The 24,398-nt window shown below is 43.6% G+C and overlaps 1 protein-coding gene across 1 annotated transcript in view; it reads left to right on the forward strand.

The window, feature by feature from the left end:
* MGAT4C (MGAT4 family member C) overlaps window positions 1-21,862 on the forward strand; it is a 248,749-nt gene extending 226,887 nt beyond the window's left edge. The window contains exons 4-5 of the mRNA XM_068272780.1: window positions 14,141-14,285; window positions 20,352-21,862. Coding sequence (XP_068128881.1) covers window positions 14,141-14,285; window positions 20,352-21,508 — 1,302 coding nt within the window. The 3' untranslated portion in view covers window positions 21,509-21,862. The remainder of the gene's footprint in view (window positions 1-14,140; window positions 14,286-20,351) is intronic.
* Window positions 21,863-24,398: the final 2,536 nt, after the last annotated feature.

A 24,398-nucleotide genomic window follows, 5' to 3' on the forward strand; every position in this document is an offset into this window, starting at 1 on the left:
GGTAACTAGCCCGGTAGGTAGCCGGGTGGGTGGTTAGGTAGGTAGCCGGGTGGGTGGTTAGGTAGGTAGGTAGCCGGGTGGGTGGTTAGGTAGGTAGGTAGCCGGGTGGGTAGGTAGGTAGGTAGCCGGGTGGGTAGGTAGCCGGGTGGGTGGTTAGGTAGTTGGGTGGGTGGTTAGGTAGGAAGCCTGGTGGGTGGGTAGGTAGCCGGGTGGGTAGGTAGCCGGGTGGGTGGGTAGGTAGCCGGGTGGGTAGGTAGGTAGGAAGCCTGGTGGGTGGTTAGGTAGTCGGGTGGGTAGGTAGGAAGCCTGGTGGGTGGGTAGGTAGGTAGCCGGGTGGGTAGGTGGTTAGGTAGCCGGGTGGGTAGCTATCCGGGTGGGGGGCCCGACTCCTATCCTCCCTCCCTCCCTTCCTTCCTCACCTCGGGGGGCCCCCTTCCGATATGCGCGGCGGGAGAGCGAGCGGCAAATGCAGGAAGTCTTCAGGGCTCTCCAGGCATCCGCTAGAGGCCCAGCCGCTGAGTCTCCAATATGTCTCCAACTGGAGACATATTGGAGACTAAGCGGCTGGGCCTCTAGCGGATGCCTGGAGAGCCCTGAAGACTTCCTGCATTTGCCGCTCGCTCGCTCGCTCTCCCGCCGCGCATATCGGGAGGGGGGGCCCCCGAGGTGAGGGAGGGAGGGAGGGAGGATAGGAATCGGGGGGCCCCCCGGGGAATAAAATAATTAAAAAAAAATTAAAAAAAAAATACTTAATGGGCCCCTGAAGAAAACGGAACTTCAGGGGGCCTCGTGCGGCGGCACGGCCTGCACGGCCGTATGTCCGCCACTGATAGGCACCCCCTTGGAAGTAGGCACCCTGAGCAACCGCTCCAGTCGCTCAGGTCAAAGGCCGGCTATGGCTGTGCCCATCTGGGCAGGAGCGAGAAATTACAGGGAACGTGAGTGGCCAGAGCACGCACTGCTTCTTTGTCCTCTGTGCGACTGGCTGCAGTTGGAGCCACAACTGGCAGGGCAGTGCAATGGAGAGAAGCCCATCCAAAACAGAGAACAGGTAAGTAACAAACATCCTGTTAAGACCCACTTTGGATGTTCTGTTGTAATTAGAGTAGACCTGAACTCAGAACTTCCTCTCTGCTCTAAAAGATATACAACAACATAACCTTTAAAGAAAAACATTTCTTTGCTACAGCTGATACAAATCCTGCAATGAATCTGCAGTGTGTCTACTTCCTGCTTTCATGGAAGCAGACATATTGTTAACATCCTGTGCTTTCAAATGAGCTTAGATGTTGTGGTAGGCAGGTGACACAGGGTAGAGATAAAATTACAAATTGTGATTAGACACAGATGAGAGGGAATTAGACAGGCTCTCTAAATACATACAGAGTGCATTTTTCTGTTTTCCTTCCGTCCTGTGCAAGAGTTCAGCTCCACTTTAAAGCATCTGAATGATATTTATTTATATTTGCTGAAAAATCTATGCATCCTTTTGAATGCTGAATGTACATATGGTGGTGTGTTCTAACATATTGACAGTATACAGGAACAAAGTCTGAAGAAGGCTTTTAAGCAGAAAGCGTACTCTTTTCTTTTAAGCCAATAAATGGTATCATACTGATTCAAAACTTTCTGCTTTCACTGATGGCTAAGATGGTGCAATGCTCCAATACTGCTTCAGGAAAGTAGAAGGATTCCTGCAGTTCTCATAGATGGTAATAGCTGAAGGACAAAAAAATGAGTCAGGAAAGAGTTAACTGAAGCAGAGAAGAGGTCACTGCTAGCTAGGAAAAAAAGAGAAACAGTCATAAATTTGGGTTAGATAAAGTAATTAACAACTGCTGGGGTCAGTGTCACAGCTGTAAAAGAGGTGAAGAAACTGGCAGAGCTCACTGATGTTTGTAAATGCCTGCATTAAAACTCTCCAGAACTTTTTAGTTCTATCTGCTTTGTAATGTACATCCCTGGTATTTCTCACATCAACTTGTATGTCCATTATACAGAGGAATGGATCATCAAGTGACTGACAGCAGATGCTATTTGTCATAACATATCAGAAAGTGAGATAGAGAGAGAAGCAGTGATTGGGGAACTCTGGAATTCAGCTATTAGTGCAGAGCAGGGTGCTGGCTGGCTGTGCTGCGGGACCAGAAGAGGTGATTTACGTTGACATATGACCTCTTGTCTCTCCAAGTCCTGCCGCCCTTCTTATCTTATCTGATTTATCGCCCTAGGCCATGGCCTTTCTGGCCTTCCCAGAAATCCGGCCCTTCTGGCATGTTAGTTGAAATGTTCATCCATGGCTACAATTACTAAGTAATGCCCAGTGATGTTGATCCAGGGATATTATCTGATTGCCATCTGGAGTCGGGAAGGATTTTTTCCCTTTTGGGGATAATTGGACCATGCCTTGTAAGGGTTTTTCGCCTTCCTCTGGATCAACAGGGATATGTGAGGGAGCAGGCTGGTGTTGTACTTTGTTCTCTGGTTGAATTTGATGGACATATGTCTTTTTTCAACCTAAATAACTATGTAACTATAGAAAGAAAGTTATTTCAGAATCTGTTCTTTATTTTTTCTTTTTGCCATCTTTCTTTAGATTATTTTTCTCACTGTGTTTTTCTTAAGGTTTTTAAACAAGTACATTGAATGGCACACTCATCAGGATCACACTCAGGTGCTACAAGCAATGTTCGGAAAGGCAATTGCAGCTGCTATCATAACACAACCTACTCCAAAGGCTATGTAACTGGGGTTTTCTTATTGGTCTATGGTTGTTTGCTTTCACGGCTTTTGCTGCAGCTGCTACCACTCCAAATATGAATTTAAACAGCAAGAAGTGTCCAACAAATTCTTGTGTAATGCGAACAAAGAAGTAGGAGTATAAATTAAACCTTTATTATTTGTGTTGTTTAAACATTCTAATATAGTATCAAAAAAAAATATTGTAGCATGCAACATCCCTAGGCACAGCAAATAAACCGTCTCTTATTATAAGAAGCTTTCAGGAGCCTGGTAGTACATGTTTGCTTAGACAGCTGCACATGCTTCCACAAGATTTAGGAAGATGTAATCACAAACTTTGCTTACGTGAGTGAATGAGTGTGTTTGTGTGTGTTGCTGATGGTGGTGGTGAGGATGTTATGGTTACTTACAGCAGTGTGTTAAAGAAGGGAATAATAATGCATGGAAGGAAGCAGGTTATCAGTTAAGGATGTTAGATTACTTTTATAAGATGTCAGACATATCATTCATCGACAGGTAAAACAGAGACATAATCCCTGGCACCTAGCTAATGACTATAGATATGTGCCCACTTACAGAGTAAAATCTCCCTTCCTGTAGCTGCCCCTTTATAAAGGCATGCTTACTAGTGCTTAGTTATCCACAGGGTCAATGGAAAAGTACCTATAGTAATGGGGTGTGCTAGAGTAAGAAAACATGGGTTACAGCATGAAGTAGACAATCACCAGACTAGGAATACTATGGGCACACTAAGGCACATGAACACTAATATAAAAGGTGGAGATTCTGGAAAGATGGTCAATTGTTGGAAAAAGACATAAATGAGGTTTGACTATGGCAGCAGGGAGTTATGTAGAACAAGAACATCAACGTAAGTAACTAAAACAGTGCTAGGTAGTGTCTCAGACAGATGGGATAGGACGGAGCAGGAGAAGTAGTTTAGATGTAAGTAGAAATACAAAAATAAGATATATGAGGCATACATAACAATAAGATACACAGAAAAGCAGTAACTTAACCACTTGATGACCCAGCCTTTACCCCCCTTAAGGACCAGCACTGTTTTTTGTGATCTGTGCTGGGTGGGCTCTGCAGCCCCCAGCACAGATCAGGGTGCATGCAGAGCGATCAGATCGACCCCCCTTTTTTCCCCCTATGTGGATGATGTGCAGGGGGGGGTCTGATCGCTCCTGCCTGCCTAAGGTTTGTGGGGGGGCACCTCAAAGCCCCCCTCCGCAGCGAAATTCCCCCTCCCTCTCCTACCTGTCCCCCCTGGTGATCGGGGCTGCACAGGACGCTATCCGTCCTGTGCAGCCTGTGACAGGACGTCCCCTGTCACATGGCGGCGATCCCCAGCCGCTGATTGGCCGGGGATCGCCGATCTGCCTTACAGCGCTGCTGCACAGCAGCGCCGTTCAATGTAAACAAAGGAGACAAATGTCTCCTGCGTTTACATTTAGTCTGCGAGCCGCGATCAGCGGGCTCGCAGGCTATTCACGGAGACCCGCTCCGTGAACTAACAGGAAACGGCCGCTTGCGCGAGCGGCCCTTTCTGATTAATTAGGGAGGCACCTGGCGACGCAGATCTGCGTCGCTGGTCCTCCAGCTACCACTTTGCCGCTGCACGGTATGAGTGTGCGGTCGGCAAGTGGTTAAAGAAGAACTCCAGTGAAAATAATGTAATAAAAAAGTGCTTCATTTTTACAATAATTATTTATAAGTGATTTAGTCAGTGTTTGCCCATTGTAAAATCTTTTAAATCCATGATTTACATTCTGACATTTATCACATGGTGACATTTTTACTGCTGGCAGGTGATGTAGCTGCTGCTTGCTGTTTTGGCAGTTGGAAACAGCTGTAAAAATGATTTCCCACAATTCAACAAGGGTCATAGACAGGAAACTGCCAGGAGTACCATGGTCCTCAGAGTTTCTTGTGGGATGGGTTTTACCACAAAATCAGCCATACAGAGCCCCTGATGATCCATTTGTGAAAAGGAATAGATTTCTCATGTAAAAGGGGGTATCATCAGCTACTGATTGGGGTGAAGTTCAATTCTTGGTCACAGTTTCTGTTTAAGCAAGTAGCCAAACCACACCTTGAAGTTAAGACCGGACAACTGGTGACACATGACTACTCCTCATAAAAACTGGATAATATTATTCCACCCACCATATTTCCAACTGGAATACACAAGTATAGCAAAAAAAACAAAACAAAAAAACAATGGATCAGACTGCCTAAACAAGGATTTGGTAATCTACAAGAAAAACAGAATGAATCAGTAATGTCATTCATGTCATCCAGGAACAGCCATAGGGCACCTCTCTAATGAGATCTAATGCTAAGTACACACGATGCATTTTTTTAGTCGATTTTTCCGTCCTATCGATTCTCTGTTCGATTTTCCGCTCAATTCTCTGCTCAATTCTCTTATCTTTTCTTATCCATTTTCATTCACTTTTATGAGAAATCAACCACATATATTTTCTTACTCCTTTAATATACTGAATAACTCTGCCTATCATAGGATCCACATATGCTTTTGCTTGGGGTATTAAAACCTGAGGCTGAGAAGTTTCTCTGGATTTATCACATTCAAGTGTGTTCCAAATTTCAGACTTTACAGAATTTTTTTTATTTGTAGTTGCTATGGGCAACTGATCTTTCAGCTGGGAAGCCTTCCTAGACTTTCCATTTTTAGTCTTAGCCGCTATAAGTGGCTGCTGTCTAGATGCAAGGGAGCGGTTACTGCATTCATTATCAAACTGAATGGTTTTGCATGGAATGGATAGAACAGCTGATTGATTTGCAGGTACACACCCATCAAGAATAGGTGGTAAGGAAGGCAGTTTAAACCAGTGAGAAAAAATTAATGTAAGAAACTGATAAGGCTTAACATTCCAGGAATTGCTTTTCAAAATCTCATAAGCCCACTGAAACAGATCTCCTTGCAATAGAACATAAGCTATTTGGAGAGCCCACGTGGACGGATCAGTGATTTGAAATGCAGGGTTAAGAAAAAGTCTTACACATTCAGAAAGAAAGTCCTCTTTGGTTTCAGAGTCTAGTTTTTTAAACCTCTTAAAGGTACAAGAACCTTTAAACCTCTTAAAGGTACAAGAAACTCCTCAATCAAAGCCCCAATCTCCCATGGAGCAAATGGAGGCTCAAACAACCCTGTATCAAGGTAACACTCATACGGGTTGGGATCGGACATGACAGAATTTATCTATCGAACCGAAAAAATGTATGGTGTGTACATAGCATAAGTAGCAATCAGTTTAAAAAAAACAGCAACCCTTATGCTCTATATTTTTCTCCACTGCTAAACGCAACACCATTGTTCTTTTTCAGTTTATTTACTGATGGGTGTCACACTTTTAATCATGATTGCACCAATCCTAATGATTTGCTTTATGTGTACATTTTGGGAGTATGACTGTTTTTTTGTTTTTTTTTATAACTGCACTGAAACTTGGGATCACTGTAAATGGTCAGTTGAGATGCAACTGTCAGAATCCGCTCTGCTGGACTTGTTTCCCTGGACTGCTTTGTTTCCTATGCAGCTTGCATAGTTCAGTGCAGGGAAAAGAGTCCTTTCTGTCAGTTTGAAAGGCTGACTGATTTGCATCCACTTGTCAAGCAAATTGCTTATCTGCTTCCTTTGAAGGTTTTTAGTATAAATGTCATTTCCTCCCAGAATTCCTTGCTTGACATAGTTCCTTTGTAGGGAAACTTACCTTAGAGCCTCAGCATCTTGTTACTATATTCTAGTGTAGTTAATTCTTGGGGAGTGCTCCTTGCACTCCTATTTAGTGCAGTCAGGTTTGTGTTATAATTTGTACTGCCTATTCTGTCTTGTCTTGTCCGTGCGATTGTTCTATTGCCAGCGGTGGCTGATGTAACGATCGGTGGGCGCAGAGAGTATCTGATTACCGGTGATCTGCAGTATCACCGGAAATACAGATATATACCAGATTATAAGTGATCTGCAGTCTCACCGATAATCCGATATACAAACTAACCTCTGTTCACCTGGGTAGAGTGTAGTGTTTGGTGTAACTGTAACACTTAGAGGACAAGGCCTCAATGCAGCAAGGAGTACTGCACAGATTCCTTCCGCAGACCTGAGCTCTCCAAGACGGGAGGAGTCAGACTGACAGTAGGAAGGTATATCTGAAAGTGACCCTCAGGAGGAAGGATCGCTAACAGAGCGAGGAACCGCCTCTAACGGTAAGGTCGGTTCTCGAGGTCGGACAAGCCAGGTCGTAAACACACAGACAGATAAAGTACAAGATCAGCAGACAAAGGCAGAGTCAAAGTACAGGCAGGGTTCGGCAACGGGGTATCAGATATATCGGGGTACAAAATCAGGAGGCAGAAACAGAGTCTAGGAGCGAGCCGGGGTTCGGCAACAGAGTATCAGAAATAACGAGGTACAAGATCAGAGTTCAGAAGGGTAGTCAAGGCAGGCAAAAGTCATAACAGATAATCACAATCAAACTAGTACTTTAGCTATCAACAGAATCTAGCTAAGTGTAGGATTACAGCTCCAGCTGGTCCCGGCACACTTGCGGATCTGACTACGGATCTGGGTGCTCCCACGTGTGTGATCGCACGCCAGACAAAGAGCAAGTGAACAACCAGCAGTATATATACTCTAGGACCTTTCCAGGACCTCCCTAATTGCTGGTCCAATGGGAGCAGTGGAATTTGTCAGCTGACCCAGCTGGTCAGCCGACTCCCTTCTAACAGCTATTTAAACTCTGCCTCTGTGCTCGCGCGCGTGTAAGTCTGAATCTTGGTGGACTATCAGTCCCAGCCACACCAGTACTGTCTTGCAATGTATCCAGTGAACTGAGTGCGGGAGCCGCCTCCATTGCGGATTCCGCCGCTCTGCCTAAGCGGCATGCGGCGTTTTTTCCGCGTTGTGACGCCATGCTGGACGCGGAAACAGCCGCCTCGCCTTGAGAGACAGCGGCTTTTCCGCGTTTCATCACAGTACCCCCCTCCCGAGGAGTGGACTCCGGACAACTCCTACCAGGCTTCTCGGGGTGTAAGGCATGAAACTCTTTCCTCAACTCATCCGCATGCATGCGAGTCCCCGGTACCCACTGTCTCTCCTCAATGCCATATCCCTTCCAGTGTACCAGATACTGTACTGAGTTCTGGACAATGCGAGAGTCCAAAATTTTCTCTACTTCGAACTCAGGATGACTATCCACCAGGACAGGAGGAGGAGGAGGAGGAGTAGGGCCCACATGGACTGCTGGTTTGAGCAGGGATACGTGAAATGATCTCACCCCACGCATGCTGGCGGGGAGATCAACGGTATAAGTGACGTTGTTGATCTTTTTGGTCACAGAAAACGGACCCACAAACCTGGGGCCCAGTTTGGCAGAAGGCTGCTTCAGGGTCAAGTGACGTGTGGACACCCAGACTAAATCCCCTGGCTGAAACTTCCATTCCATGGAACGTCTCTTGTCCGCTTGACCCTTTTGACTTTGGAACGCTTTCTGCAAATTATCTCTAACAATTCCCCAATTGTCCCTGAGTGACCTCTGCCAATCCTCCAGCGCTGGGAATGGAGAAGAGGCAACTGGCAAAGGGGAGAACTTGGGCGACCTCCCTGTCACAATCTGGAACGGGGAAAAACCAGAAGAAGAACTCTTTAAATTATTCTGAGCAAATTCTGCAAAAGCCAGAAACTTCACCCAGTCATTCTGTGCCTCCGCAACGTAACATCTTAAAAACTGTTCTAAAGACTGATTAATTCGTTCAGTCTGCCCATTCGTCTGTGGGTGGTAGCCTGACGAGAAAGACAGCTTCATGCCCATTTGGTGGCAGAATGCCCTCCAGAATTTAGAGATAAATTGGACTCCCCGATCGGACACAATGTTCTCCGGAATGCCGTGCAGCCGGAAAATGTGGACAATGAATAGGTCAGCCAATTCTTGGGCCGAGGGGAGTCCTTTCAAAGGCACGAAATGGGCCATTTTGCTGAAGCGGTCGACTACCACCCAAATGACCGACATGCCTTCAGACCTGGGGAGCTCACCCACAAAATCCATGGACAAGTGGGTCCATGGTTCACTCGGGGCGGGCAAAGGCTGTAAGGTACCGACAGGTGCCTGCCGGGAGGGTTTACTTTTGGCACATACCGCACATTCCCTGACATATTCCTTGCAGTCTGTTGCCATAGAAGGCCACCAAGCACACCTGGCAATCAGATCCTGCGTTCTGGCAGCACCAGGGTGACCAGCACTCTTATGGGCGTGAAACATTTGTAAGACCTGTAGACGAAAAAACAGTGGGATAAACAAGACCCCCTCCGGTTTCCCCTCAGGGACATCCTGCTGAAAGGGACCCAAAACCTTTGTCCAATCCTCCCAGGTCTCTGTGGCTGCTAACACCAGCCTCTGCGGGATGATGGACTCAGGAGCGGGGGGCTGTGCTGTCTCTAATTCGAAACATCTGGACAGGGCATCTGCCTTGATGTTTTTGCTGCCTGGAGTGTATGTGATAATAAATCTGAACCTCGTAAAAAATAACGACCAACGGGCCTGTCGGGGACTTAGTCTCTTAGCCCCCTCGATGTATTCCAGATTCTTGTGATCAGTATACACCGTGATCGTGTGTTCTGCCCCTTCTAACCAGTGGCGCCATTCTTCAAATGCCAATTTAATGGCCAGAAGTTCCCGGTTGCCTATGTCGTAGTTTTTCTCTGCCGGTGAAAACCTCCGAGAGAAATAGGCACACGGGTGCAACCTCCCCTGCAGCCCAGAGCGTTGAGACAGCACAGCCCCTACTCCAACTTCTGAGGCATCAACCTCCACAATGAATGGGTAAGAGGTGTCTACGTGTCTCAATATGGGTGCAGAGCAAAACAATTTTTTCAAGTGAGAAAAAGCTGCCACAGCCTCAGGAGACCAGTGGTTGGTATCTGCCCCCTTTTTTGTGAGACTGGTAAGAGGGGCAATTATCGTGGAGTATCCCTTTATGAACCTCCTATAGTAATTCGCAAAACCTAAAAATCTTTGCAGGGGCTTCAACCCCACTGGCTGTGGCCATTCCAGGACAGCTGTGACCTTGGCAGGATCCATTGACAGGCCTGAGGTGGAGATCACATACCCTAAAAATGTGACAGTGGTCACCTCGAAAATACATTTCTCCACCTTGGCATACAGCATATTTTGCCTCAATTTGTCCAACACAAATTTAACGTGGACCCTGTGCTCGGGGAGGTTGTTGGAATAGATTAGTATATCGTCAAGGTATACTAGTACAAATCTACCCAACACCTCCCTGAATACCTCGTTGATTAATTCTTGAAAGACGGCTGGCGCATTGCACAACCCGAAGGGCATCACTAAGTACTCGTAATGCCCGTCGGGAGTGTTGAAGGCCGTCTTCCATTCATCACCCTTTCTAATGCGGACCAGGTTGTATGCACCCCTCAGATCTAATTTTGAAAAGATCCTAGCGTTCGTGACTTGCGTAAATAAATCGTCTATCAATGGTAACGGATAACGATTCTTCACCGTGATTTTATTCAGGCCACGGTAGTCGATGCATGGTCGCAGCCCTCCGTCTTTTTTCTTAACAAAAAAGAAACCGGCCCCTGCAGGCGACCGGGAGGGGCGAATGAACCCTTTGGCTAAATTGTCACGAATGTACTCCTGCATCGCTATTTTCTCTGGTCCAGACAAATTATACAAGTGACCCCTAGGGGGCATACAACCGGCACGGAGATCGATGGGGCAATCGAAAGGGCGATGAGGAGGTAACTTGTCAGCAGCCTTGGGACAGAATACATCCGAGAACTCGGAGTATTGCTCGGGAACCCCCTCCACATGCAACTTGGTCTGACCTAAAGTCACCTTCCCTAGACACTGTTGGGAACAGAAGTCTGACCAACTAGTTAATTGTCCTGTAGCCCAATTAATTTGTGGCGAATGGAGCTGCAGCCAGGGCATTCCTAAAACAATTGTGGAGGTGGTCATGTGTAATACAAAGAAACTTAGACTTTCATTATGCAGAACCCCAATAGTGACTTCCACCTCTGGTGTCTGAGACAGCGGACGGTCCCTTTGCAGCGGGGAGTCGTCCACAGCAGTAACCTGGATAGGTGGTTTTACTGAGGTGAGCGGAATGCCCAACTTTTCTGCAAACTCTGAACTCATAAAGTTAGCCGCGGAGCCTGAATCAACAAAGGCTTCTGTGGCTTCAGATTTGTCCCCCCACGTAATCATACAGGGAAGGAGCAAACGTTTTTCGTTTAAGGGTATGAGCCGGGCACCTAGGGTGCTACCCCCTACCACTCCTAAACGGTAGCATCTTCCCGGCTTGTTAGGGCAGTTTTGTACTATATGCCCCCCTTCAGCACAGTACAGACACAGCTGTTCGGTCATTCTCCGTCTTCGCTCTACCTGGGTCAATTTTGACCGAGCAATCTGTATTGGCCCGGATGGAGGCAAGACGGGAGAAGGTGCAATAGTAGGAGGTGGAGTCACTGGGACCGTAGTGTAAGATACCCCTCTGACACGGGAACTACCCCTGGTCTGTTTTTGGTAGCGCAGCCTGCGGTCGATTCGGATGGCCGCTGAGATGGCCTCATCGACTGTTCTAGGCTCGGGCTGGCTTAACATCAAATCAGAGACCTCATCGGACAGCCCTGACAAGAAACGATCTAATAGGGCATAAGTGTCCCACCTGGCCGTAACTGACCACCTCCTAAACTCGGCCGCGTAATCTTCGACCGGACCTTCGCCTTGACGCAAAAGCTTGAGCTTCCGCTCAGAAGTCGAAGCAAGGTCCGAATCGTCGTAAATTACTGCCATAGCGTTAAAGAATTCCTCTACAGAGGTAAGAGCTTTGTCTCCGGCGGGCAGGTTATATGCCCAAGACTGGGAGTCGCCGGACAACAAAGTCTTTATAAACGTGACCCTCTGGGTCTCAGTACCCGAAGATTGGGGTCTCAACTCAAAATAGGACAATACTCTACTCCTAAAATTCCGGAAGTCAGATCTGTGGCCGGAAAAGCTTTCAGGTACAGGCATACGTATGTCAGAGCTAGGAGAGGATCGCACATGATCCACTGATGTCTGGAGGATCTGTACAGACCCTGATAGGGCATCAATAAGAGTCATGTGGGTGCCCAGTACTTGATTGATGTTGTCCACCGAAGTGGCAAGTACACCCAGACAATCAGTGTTTGCGTCCATTTTGTATTTGGTCTGGCGTTCTGTAACGATCGGTGGGCGCAGAGAGTATCTGATTACCGGTGATCTGCAGTATCACCGGAAATACAGATATATACCAGATTATAAGTGATCTGCAGTCTCACCGATAATCCGATATACAAACTAACCTCTGTTCACCTGGGTAGAGTGTAGTGTTTGGTGTAACTGTAACACTTAGAGGACAAGGCCTCAATGCAGCAAGGAGTACTGCACAGATTCCTTCCGCAGACCTGAGCTCTCCAAGACGGGAGGAGTCAGACTGACAGTAGGAAGGTATATCTGAAAGTGACCCTCAGGAGGAAGGATCGCTAACAGAGCGAGGAACCGCCTCTAACGGTAAGGTCGGTTCTCGAGGTCGGACAAGCCAGGTCGTAAACACACAGACAGATAAAGTACAAGATCAGCAGACAAAGGCAGAGTCAAAGTACAGGCAGGGTTCGGCAACGGGGTATCAGATATATCGGGGTACAAAATCAGGAGGCAGAAACAGAGTCTAGGAGCGAGCCGGGGTTCGGCAACAGAGTATCAGAAATAACGAGGTACAAGATCAGAGTTCAGAAGGGTAGTCAAGGCAGGCAAAAGTCATAACAGATAATCACAATCAAACTAGTACTTTAGCTATCAACAGAATCTAGCTAAGTGTAGGATTACAGCTCCAGCTGGTCCCGGCACACTTGCGGATCTGACTACGGATCTGGGTGCTCCCACGTGTGTGATCGCACGCCAGACAAAGAGCAAGTGAACAACCAGCAGTATATATACTCTAGGACCTTTCCAGGACCTCCCTAATTGCTGGTCCAATGGGAGCAGTGGAATTTGTCAGCTGACCCAGCTGGTCAGCCGACTCCCTTCTAACAGCTATTTAAACTCTGCCTCTGTGCTCGCGCGCGTGTAAGTCTGAATCTTGGTGGACTATCAGTCCCAGCCACACCAGTACTGTCTTGCAATGTATCCAGTGAACTGAGTGCGGGAGCCGCCTCCATTGCGGATTCCGCCGCTCTGCCTAAGCGGCATGCGGCGTTTTTTCCGCGTTGTGACGCCATGCTGGACGCGGAAACAGCCGCCTCGCCTTGAGAGACAGCGGCTTTTCCGCGTTTCATCACAGCTGATAGTAAATAGTTCTGACCTGTTCTTAGATCGCATTCGCCCTAGCGTTAGAGGCGGTGGAGCTTTCTTGTCTGAACCTTGGAGTATAACCTTAGCTGCGGTTGCTACGGGTTACTCCTTCTGTCTGCCTTGTCTTGTCCGTGCGATTGTTCTGTCACCAACGGTGGCTGACAGTGAATCGTTCTGTCCTGTTCTTAGATCGCATTCGCCCTAGCGTTAGAGGCGGTGGATCTTTCTTGTCTGAACCTTGGAGTATAACCTTAGCTGCGGTTGCTACTGGTTACTCCTTCTGTCTGTCTTGTCTGAAACGAACGCTTGCTGTTGTCTGGTGCGAGGCAACCGATTAGCAAGCGTTCACGTTATCTGTTTGTTTTCTTTCTCCGGGTTCATTTGTTAGTCAGGGTTGGTACGTTTTGCCACTGTTGCGCTTAACGTGCGGTGGTCGTACAGTGGACGCGCTTTGTCGCTATTGCGCTTAACGTGTGGTGACCGCGTTCAGCTAGTTTGTTTGTTATTTTCATTGGCATTCAGTTTGTGGTGATTTGCTGTGTCTTTCTTACTCAGTTCACGCTCTGCCTTTACTCAGTCTTGTGTTGCTGATAGCTATTGCCTCTCTTGCGATTAGCTTTCTTACTCTGGTCTGTTCTGCTGTGATATGTCTACCGTCGCTGGGTGGCGACTAGTTTGGTAGACATTCACATAGTCTGTCTCTGTTCTTGCTTTCTTCTGAGTTGCTACTTGTTGCCCAGTCTTGCTTAATCATACAATTCCAAACTGGCATCTGTGGCTGTACAGAGGACTTATCCCTCTGTACTCCACAGCTCCATCTGCTGGTTGGAATTCTCCTCTACAAACTTATACTGGGTACTTTGCTTTTGTGACTGTGGCGATCTCCTTCTGCTTCAGCGCATGCGGTGTGTGCTGAATGGAAATCGCCGCAGATCGTTACAGCAACACTGCATAGGAGAGTTATGCTCTGGGATTGTATTTGGAAGATTTTTTTCACCTAGTTAAATAATAATTCTTTTTTCCATTATTTGATTTAGGAAGAAGATAAAAGACCGAGAGATGTTCCAACTCAACAGTTTAATTCAGATCATTATGTCAACACAATAAGGGATTTTTCTAATTTTTCATCTTCCATAAATGTAACTTATCGCATTTTGGCTGGAATACCGCTATCAAGAAAAAGTAAGTAATATAAATCAGAAATATTAAAGGACCACTATCGCGAAAAATTGTAAAATTTAAAATACATGTAAACACATACAAATAAGAAGTACGTTTCTTCAAGAGTAAAACGAGGCATACATTACTTTTCCTGTTGCTGTTCCTGTTGCTTACAGTAAATAGTAGAAATCTGACAGAACGGACAGATTTTGACTAATCCATCTCTTCATGGGCACAGCATGGGCTTTGTTCTTTATAAAGAAATTATCTGAAAAGCATTTATACAGAGATGCTGGTCAGTCTCCCTGATCGCTACACACTTTCTTGGCAGTTGGATGGAGCAACTGTCATTCACTAAGTGCTTTTGAAAATAAATAAAACCCTGAATACCCCCATGAGGAGATGGGCTAGTCCAAAACCTGTCGGTTCTGTCAGACCTTTACTACCTTCTGCAAGTGACAGCAACATAGGAAAAAAGTAATTTATGGCTCATTTTACTCTGGAAGAAAAGTACTTCTTATCTGTATAATTTTATATGTATTTAAAATTTAGCAATTTTCACGATAGTGGTCCTTTCAAAGGACTTTACATTTCAGATTTCATCAAAATAGTATATTTCTGGAATAGACGAAAAGGCACTATTGAAAAGACAAACAACCCACCATGGGTAACTGTATGACTTCACTCTACCTTATAAAGATGCTCAAGAATTATAGTTTCTTGTGTTCTAAAAAGATGGTTCAAAAGGCTAAAATTTATAACAGGTCTCATTTTCTTAACAGGTTCTAAAGCAGCTGTAAAGTTAAGAGTGCTGCTTTTGTGGTCTAGACAGTCATATTTTACTCATGCTTGAAATATAGTATATAGCAGCTTTAATATACTTACAACATTTTAGGATGTATTTGAGCCTTTATAATAGCATGCTGGAAATATTTGATATTTTTGAAAAGAACATACTATTGAAGAAATATTCTGCGGTTTTACTTTGGATGTAGCAGCTTTGTGAATTCTAAAGCGGATCGGAACTCAGAACTTCCTCTCTGCTCTAAATATGCAACAACATAATAATCTATAAAGAAAAACATTTATTTGTTACAGCTGATACAAATCCTGCAATACCTCAGCAGTATTTCTACTTCCTGCTTTTATGGAAGCAGACATATTGTTAACATTCTGTGCTTTTAAATTAGCTTATCTGCTGTGGTAGTCAGCTGACACAGGGGATAGATCAAATTACAGCTTGTGATTAGACACAGGTGAGGGGGAATTAGACAGTGACTCTCTAAATACTATGTTTTCCCTCTGCCCTGTGCAAGCATTCAGGTGTACTTTAAGCTGGCTATGTGATTATCAAATGTTCCAGCTAATTATATCACTTCAATTGAAAAATATTGAATCAATCAATCAATCCATTAATTTTTAAGGGAACTCAAGGTGAGAGGGATATGGAGGCTGACATGTTGATTTCCTTTTAAATAATGCACATTGCCTGGCTGCCCTGCTGACCCTCTGCCTTTAATACTTAAAGACATAGACCCTGAACAAGAATGTAGATCAGATGTCTATGACAAATCAGACAACTTTGGCTGCATGCTTGTTTCAGGGTGCAGAGCCCGATCGAGGTCCTCCAGCACCCCCATCCCTCCACCCCAGACGTCACACACTGATTGCTATTAGACTAAGAGGCGTCCCAGGGCCCCCAACACCTTAATCTCTAGTTATCTGGCTTGCAGTCACTGCCATGTATCCCTTTTTCTTATTTCTCTCTAAAAGGAAATAAATATGACAGCCTCCATAGATCTCACACTTTGAATTCCTTTTCAGTTGATTTTGGGTAGCTTATCTGCTAAATGTGTGATAGGGTACATTAAAAAAAATATCCAGGGAGTAAACAGTACTAATGCATCAAATGTTCTGAGTACAATCTATTATCAGGGGCGTAGCAATAGGGGTTGCAGAGGTAGCGACCGCATCGGGGCCCTTAGGCCAGAGGGGCCCTGAAGGGCCCTCCCACAACTACAGTTTTAGCTCTCTCTTGGTCCTGTGCTCATAATAATCACTTCTATAGATACTTTGAATAGTGGTAATCCTTAACAAGCTGTTCCCCATCCCCTTCTTGCACCTCTGACCCTGTAGTTGCCGTTTGCAGGTTTTGGTGCGCCATATCAATTGTTATGTATAGAGTGCTTGGGGGGCCCCATTGTGAAACTTGCATCGGGGCCCCCAGCTCCTTAGCTACGCCACTGTCTATTATTATTCATCAATGTTTAAAAGTATTTTATAGTAGCATTCCATGAAATGCAGCTTCTTCAGACATGCTGGAATAAACCAGATACATGTAGTTATGCCCCTTCTTATATTCTAGAGCAGACAAGCAGTCTACTAATCAATATACATACAAAGAAGGGGGAACTATGTTCATCCTGCTTTGGGACCAGGATTTTAAAGAAAAAAGGTGCTGAGGAGAGTAATGAATTTACATACAAACAATCATAAACCCTGTGCACTCAAGACACTTACAGCAAGTTGGAACACTAGCATCATTAAAAACAACTGGTTAATGATTGTTTGTTACTACTCAATTTGCAGCTGCATCATCAGAAATGCTTTTGTAACCCCCGTGAATTAGACCATTCACTGTTAAAACAATACAGTATGTGAAATACCAATGGTAGTAATTTACATTGTTAGTGAGGCCAAGGTCCACCCAAGGCTGTAGTGCTGGAAGAAGTAGTTTACATACAGCCAATATGTAATGTAATAATTTCTATAGGTCAGTGAACACTTCCCAATCTACCAATTTAGACTGATTGTCTACCAATTACAACTGAGCATCTATTAGAGATGCGCTTTCACTGAGTTGAAACTTAGCCAATCAAGTTATTTGCAAGTTGATTGGATATAAACTTCTGCCTCTCATTACCGGGCACCCCATTAGGCCAGGGGGTGCCTGAAGAGTTTTATGTAGGGCCTGTTTTAGCATGGACCCAGCCTCCTGTGTTGACCACTGACACCAATTGCTGCCATTTATTGAGAAAGAGAAAAGTGGCAAAAAAACATTGTCGAGAGAGGAAAGAAAGAGAGTAAAAGTCAAAATAGTGTGACACATCTTAAGTTTGGAGACTTTGAGGGTAAGAACAACCTCTCTTACAGCTCATAGTCCAGGCATGTTGAAACAGGAAATTGGGGTCATTAAATGGTATAATTGATCTGAATAATTGGCCAGGTTTACAGCCGAGCATGTCTCCAGCCAAGCTGTAGTTCAGTAATGAAGTGGATAGCTGTAGTTCAGCAACAGAGGAAGTTATACGCCATCCAGAGCTTTGACAACAAGGCAGATAGTTAAGGTGGCCACACACCATACAATTTTTTAAATATCTGTTCAATTCAAGGATTGCAATCAATTTCTCCGACTGATTGTAACATTTCAAAAATCTGACCAATGTACCACACACGTATGTTCAATTTTTCCTCAATTATGATAAAAATCATTGGAAACTCTGAGAAAGTTGCTTGGGTGTATATATTAATAAACTGACAATCTACAGCACAACATTCAATTTTCATAAAAATTGATCAGAAAAATCCAGCACTCCTGATCAACTTTTATCGAATAAAAAACGGGAAATCCAATCGGATTTCTTGCTCTAATGAAAAAAAAGCTTTCGATTTCTCTGGAAATCCAATGTTTTTTATCGAATTACTGTAAAATCGGATCATTTTATTGTATCGTGTGTGGCCACCTTTAGACAGACAGGAGTTGGCAAAAGAAGAGGTAATCACCCAGGTAGCTCAGCATAAACAACAAGGTAAATGTGCATGCAGATGCATACACAAGTTCTCATGCATGTAAAAGCCATGACACTCAGAGGCTGAGAGACAAAATACTCAGAATAATTTAGACAGTATTTTTTTTTTTTTTTTTACTTTTTCATTTGCAGAGTGCTGAAAAGTTATTATATACAGAAGATGAAAAATGATCTACCAGGAGAACATTTAGGACAAAAAGGGAATTGAATAAGGGTCCTAATGCTTTAACGCTGGTCTAATTTATTACCTGCATGCTTTTTGCTGATGTGTGCAGATGTGTGAAAACAAGTAAAGCCAAAAGCTCAGCATGACAAACAGGCAGCTGGCATTGTTTATTAGTGAATAAGGATGGCAGCATTCATATTCCTCTCACTTCAGGTTCGCTTTATTTTGCTTTGGAGCTTGTCATATTTTTCTAGTTGTTTAAATCATTTGCCTACCACAGGTTATTTCCCCTTAAAAACCAGAGCAATTTTCACATTTCACACTCCTCCCATTCATTCGCCAATAACGTTATTGTTACTTATCATACAAATGATTTATATCTTGTTTTTTGCACAGCAAACTAGGTTTTTTTGGGAGGTGAAAAATTCATTATTTCTCAATTTTCCATCATTACAGTTTGAAAACATAAAGTGCTACTATAGATAAAACCTACAGACTTTATTTGCCCCTTTGTCCTGGTTAAAGCAACATTTAAATTATATCCCTAGTATTATGTATCCTATCTAATAAAACCACAGGTGTCTGTGTCCACCTGCATCCGTGTGTTTCAAAACCGTATTGCAGAGGTGTGGGCGTGCACACAGGTAGGACTGCGGGCGTGCACATATCTGTGTGTGGGAGTGTGTGTGGGCGTGTGTGTGGGCGCAAGGCACTGTCCAACCTAATGATGGATGTAATGACTATTGGTGACAATATTTTATTTGGAAATAGAGGTGTATTTTTCTGTTTTGTGTTTGTTTATACTATATCAATAAATACATGCCCTTATTTGTAAAAATAACAGCAATATAACCTCATGACATACATATTAAAAAAGCCTTAAGGTAACTGTGTATGTTTTTTGAGCTGTCACTTTGGCTTTATTTTATTTTACAAGTGTTTTATGTTGGTAACTATGGTAGAGGAGGAAAAAGGGGTTAATAACTACTGTATATACTCGAGTATAAGTCTAGAAATTTAGGTCTGATTCACTTAATAATACTATAGGGGTCAACTTATACACTAGTCCCGGGCAACACTAAGCACACTGAGTAATGTGTTTACAAATAGTGGCATTCTCCTTTGTAGCAATTTACCCTGTGGTAAGTGATACTTTGAGGAAAGGAAATACAGAGAAAATACAGGTCTGAAAGTCCTGGCCACAACAATTAACAAGGAAAGGGGTAGGGGGGGGGGGGGAATGCTGGGCTGCATAAAGGGGAGTGAATAATTGCAGCACTTAGTGGCCTGGACGAGGTATTCGCTGCACTTAAAGGAATTATCCAAGAATGACAAAAAAAATCCAAAGTCCACTTACCTGGGGCTGCACTGTGGAGCACACCAGAAGCCGACCGGGAAGCCGACCTAGTGCACAGCGGGCACAGGACGGCAGCCAGGGGCTGGAGGAAGCCCCAGGTAAGTGGACTTTGTTTGTTTTTTTGTATTTTTTTGTCCTTGGACCTTCACTGTAAGGGACAGGTGTTAATCGCTGCAATACTGTACACAGTGCAGTCATTAACCCCTCCTGAGCAGTCATTAAGTTTGCTGGGTAGACTTATACTTGAGTCAAAAATTCCAGCTTAAGAGGGTTGAATATTGGAGTCGACATGTACATGAGGTCGACTTGTATTCAAGTATATACGGTATATGGAATGTATTTTGCAATACATTTTTACTTAAATTTTATCTTTTGTCCACTGGATGTCCCCATATATTCTGTACATAGAACAGTACATGGGAGATGAATGAGTGTGTTAACTTTAATTTTAATGAATGATTACTGTTTTTTTACTAAAGTAAAACAAGGCAGTGTATGTGTATTTATGTGGTCATAAAGTGAAGTTTTCAGGGGCGTATAGTGTATATAAGCTGCAAGGATCCGGAACTGGTTAATATGCAATAGAACGATTTGGCATAAATCAAACAAATTTAAACAGGTCTATCTTCTCATGCCGATAGGTTAATTCAGCAGAACAAATAATTAAACTGTAAAAGTTCACATTCATTTTTTATCTTTTTTTGTGATATATTTTATCCAGTAATAGCCATTACTATTTTTTTATCTTTATCTAGGATTCCTTACAATTGGACTCTCATCTGTGAAACGGAAGAAGGGGAATTATTTACTTGAAACCATTAAGTCTGTATTTGAACAGTCAAGCTATGATGACCTAAAGGAAATTGCTGTAGTTGTTCATTTAGCAGAGTTTGACCTAACCTGGTGCGAAAGCATAGTACAAGATATATCAAGAAAATTTTCACATCACATCATTGCAGGAAGACTAGCAATTATCCACACCCCAGTAAAATTCTACCCTGTCTTAGAAGGTCTGAAAAGAAATTACAATGACCCCGATGCAAGAGTCAAATTTAGATCCAAACAAAATGTTGACTATGCCTATCTGTTAAACTTTTGTGCTAACCTCTCTGATTATTATCTCATGCTGGAAGATGATGTCAGGTGCTCTAAGAATTTCTTGACAGCAATTAAAAAAGTAATTAACTCAAGAAAAGGATCAAACTGGGTCACCTTGGAGTTTTCAAAGTTGGGATACATTGGAAAGCTTTATCACACTTATGACCTGCCACGTCTAGCCCATTTTCTGCTCATGTTTTACCAGGAAATGCCTTGTGATTGGCTTCTTATTCACTTTAGAAGCCTGCTTGCTCAAAAAGAACCAATTCGCTTTAAGCCATCTCTTTTTCAGCATATGGGATATTATTCATCATACAAAGGTGCAGAAAATAAACTAAAGGATGATGACTTTGAAGAGGACTCATTTGACATACCTGATAACCCCTCTGCAATTCTCAGCACAAATATGAATGTTTTTGAAAATTATGATGTTCACAAAGCATACAGTAGCACAGAAGAATATTTCTGGGCAAAGACTCCATCTAGTGGAGATTTCTATCACATAGTATTTGAAAAACCAATAAAAATAAGCAGAATAAAAGTCTGCACAGGAACAGACGACCGTCAGAATGACATGTTGCACCATGGAACATTAGAAGTTGGAGAAAGACTTGTTGGAAATAAAAGAAACAAAAAGTGTACTACATATCTTAGATTGGGTGACTTTAAAGATGGGAGCTTTGAAATGGACAGAATAGATCGTAAAGTCCTTTTTAACATTGACTGTATTCGAATTCTAGTGACTAAAAACCAAAATGAATGGTTGATCATTAAAAGTATTAGTGTCTGGACTACGGACTCATTAAATCAGTGATAAAGAAATAACCTGTCTTCCTTATGGAAGAAAAAAATTCAGTTGAATGCCAACTGGCTTATTTCCCAAAAGGTCTTCTCTTTAGCTAATATGCTAACATGACTTGCTAGAAGTGGCTTTGCTACAGTAGATTTTTTTTTTCCACTTAGCTCAGAGAACTTGTGTTGGTATCAAACAAAGTCTCATGGGGATGACCAAAACAATAAACAGAACATTTTCACTCAGCTAAGGGAAAAAAAATCTTCCTTTTGTAAATCAAGCCGATTAGGGAAAAGCTATTTATATTTTACTGTTTCTGTCAGGCAACATTTCAGTTTCTTGGTGTTTTTTAAATGTCCTCGATTTTATATAAAACAAGCATAATTTTCCCATTGTCTAAACTTATTTTTTATTTCTAAAAAAAAAAAAATCAATTTGTGAATCTAAGACAATGAAAACGCCAATTACAGTATACATCATTATGTATAGTACATTTTTATTTTCTTAGGCTTTTGTCCTGTGTTTATATCTGTGTTGTCCTTTTAGTATTTTACTACCTCTAATTTCTTTATATAATAAAATTTAAGGAGAATTTTCATCATTCTCTTTAAACTTTTATGCACAAAACAACTTCAACTCAGCACTGTGATTGAACACTGTGGTTAAAGATTTTTTTCATGCTTAATTACAATTTATTTCATTAAAATTTGAAATGCTAAAAGAGTGTTGGGAATATAATTTTGGGGCAACAAATTTAAGGACCTGGTAACATGGGCAAGGTGTGATAGCACTCATGAATAATAGAAAGCAGTTACTCATAATAAGTTAGTACTTCTAATAAAAACATGAAGCAAAAACTAAATTTAAAGAAACCGAGAGCCCAATATAGTGTAGAATGTTATGCAAAAATAAAGTAAGGATAATCAGTGAGAAGAGTATACTCACAAGCGTGGGTTACCACATAGGCAACCACTGTATAGGCAGGTGAGGAGATTAGACCTGTCCTCACTCAGGGATAAGAAGTCGCTCTCTGTAGATCAGAAAAAAGGGGTAGATCACCCCTCCACAAGGGGTGGGCACGGCATAGCAGTAGGAAAACAGAGGCGCCAGCAGGATAAAAATGGATAAAACCTTTAAAATTTGCTTGGAGGAAGTGGTGGACTTACCTCCATAAAGCAGACACGAAAGACTGTATGAATAGTAGCAATCACATTTATTATATAGTACCCCAAAAAGTGCAGTGCAATGCGTTTCGCAGACCAAGCCCACTTCATCAGGCAATAAACATGGGGACAAAACAGAATTTCGGCAATAGCAAGTGTAGCGCCTCAGGTGCTCAGCAATCACATTTATTATATAGTACCCCAAAAAGTGCAGTGCAATGCGTTTCGCAGACCAAGCCCACTTCATCAGGCAATAAACATGGCAAAACAGAATTTCGGCAATAGCAGGTGTAGCGCCTCAGGTGCTACACCTGCTATTGCCGAAATTCTGTTTTGTCCCCACGTTTATTGCCTGATGAAGCGGGCTTGGCCTGCGAAACGCGTTGCACTGCACTTTTTGGGGTACTATATAATAAATGTGATTGCTGCTATTCAGACAGTCTTTCGTGTCTGCTTTATGGAGGTAAGTCCACCACTTCCTCCAAGCAAATTTTAAAGGTTTTATCCATTTTTATCCTGCTGGTGCCTCTGTTCTCCTACTGCTATGATGCAAAAACAGTTCTACCTTAACAGAACCCATGACTGACCGAGCTGTCCCCTCTCTAAACCATGTTTATAAAGTGATTTATAAAGTGATTTTGAACACAAGCTAGTCCTAGATTTTTGGCGTGAGCATAACTACTTACCTACTGAGTGCTTCTGCCACCATCTCCTCCACAGAACTATATGCAGCTGCCTTATTATGAACTTCCCGGCGAGTTTGTGCATGCATGACTAACGCAGTGTATGCCGGGATGTTCTTGCATCAGTGGACTACATCTCCCAGCATGCACTGCAGCTGACGTGCTTGCACGGATTGGCTGGAAAGTACATAATGTGGTGCAACTGCCCATGGAGGAGATGGCAGCTCCCTTACGGAAGAGAGACCAGAGGAGCAGCAGCAAGCCTTAGGTAAGTAATCATGCTCACCCCAAACCCCCCCCCCCCCCCCCATGGCACATTCTTTCACAAACTTCTAATTATGGGGAGATTTGTGTTGAAAAAAATATCACAGGTTCACAGTTCTCTAAATGGTGTGGGTACATGTACACCAGTGTTTATTCACTAACTTTTCAACAATCCTATGATTCAATCACTGAGAAGTTGCAAACTTTTGTCACTTAAAGGGAACCAGAGGCCCCAGAAAAAAGATTCTATACATACCTTGGGCTTCCTCCGGCCCCATACGCACGGATCGCTCCCACGCCGCTGTCCTCCGCTTCCTGTATCCGGCGGTACCGGGTCCCGTAGGTTCGGCCAATTGTCCGCATAACAGGGGCTCCCGGCATACCCTTACGCGTGCGGCTGCATACTGCGCAGCCGCACGCGTAAGGGTATGGAGGGAGCCCCTGCTCATGCGGACAATTGCCAGCGTCCGCCGGAAGTGACGGGACCTGGTACCGGCCGATCCAGGAAGCGGAGGACGGCGGCGTGGGAGTGATCCGTGCGTATGGGGCTGGAGGAAGCCCCAGGTATGTATAGAATCTTTTTTCTGGGCCCTCTGGTTCCCTTTAATAATACATTTTAATAATAAATTGTATTGTAGGTTTAGGTCAGGTTTGCTGGCTGCCTGATGTTCTCCATTGATGTCCATCCTAGGAAAACCAGGCCTGATTTATGAAAATATTTTTCTCTGTATACTTTATTTTATAATGATGCTGTACATGTTGATAATGCTGACACATTTTCTAACAGTGATGTGAAGTATT

The sequence above is a fragment of the Hyperolius riggenbachi genome, chromosome 3 (genome assembly GCF_040937935.1).
Source record: "Hyperolius riggenbachi isolate aHypRig1 chromosome 3, aHypRig1.pri, whole genome shotgun sequence".
Taxonomy (NCBI): Eukaryota; Metazoa; Chordata; class Amphibia; order Anura; family Hyperoliidae; genus Hyperolius; species Hyperolius riggenbachi.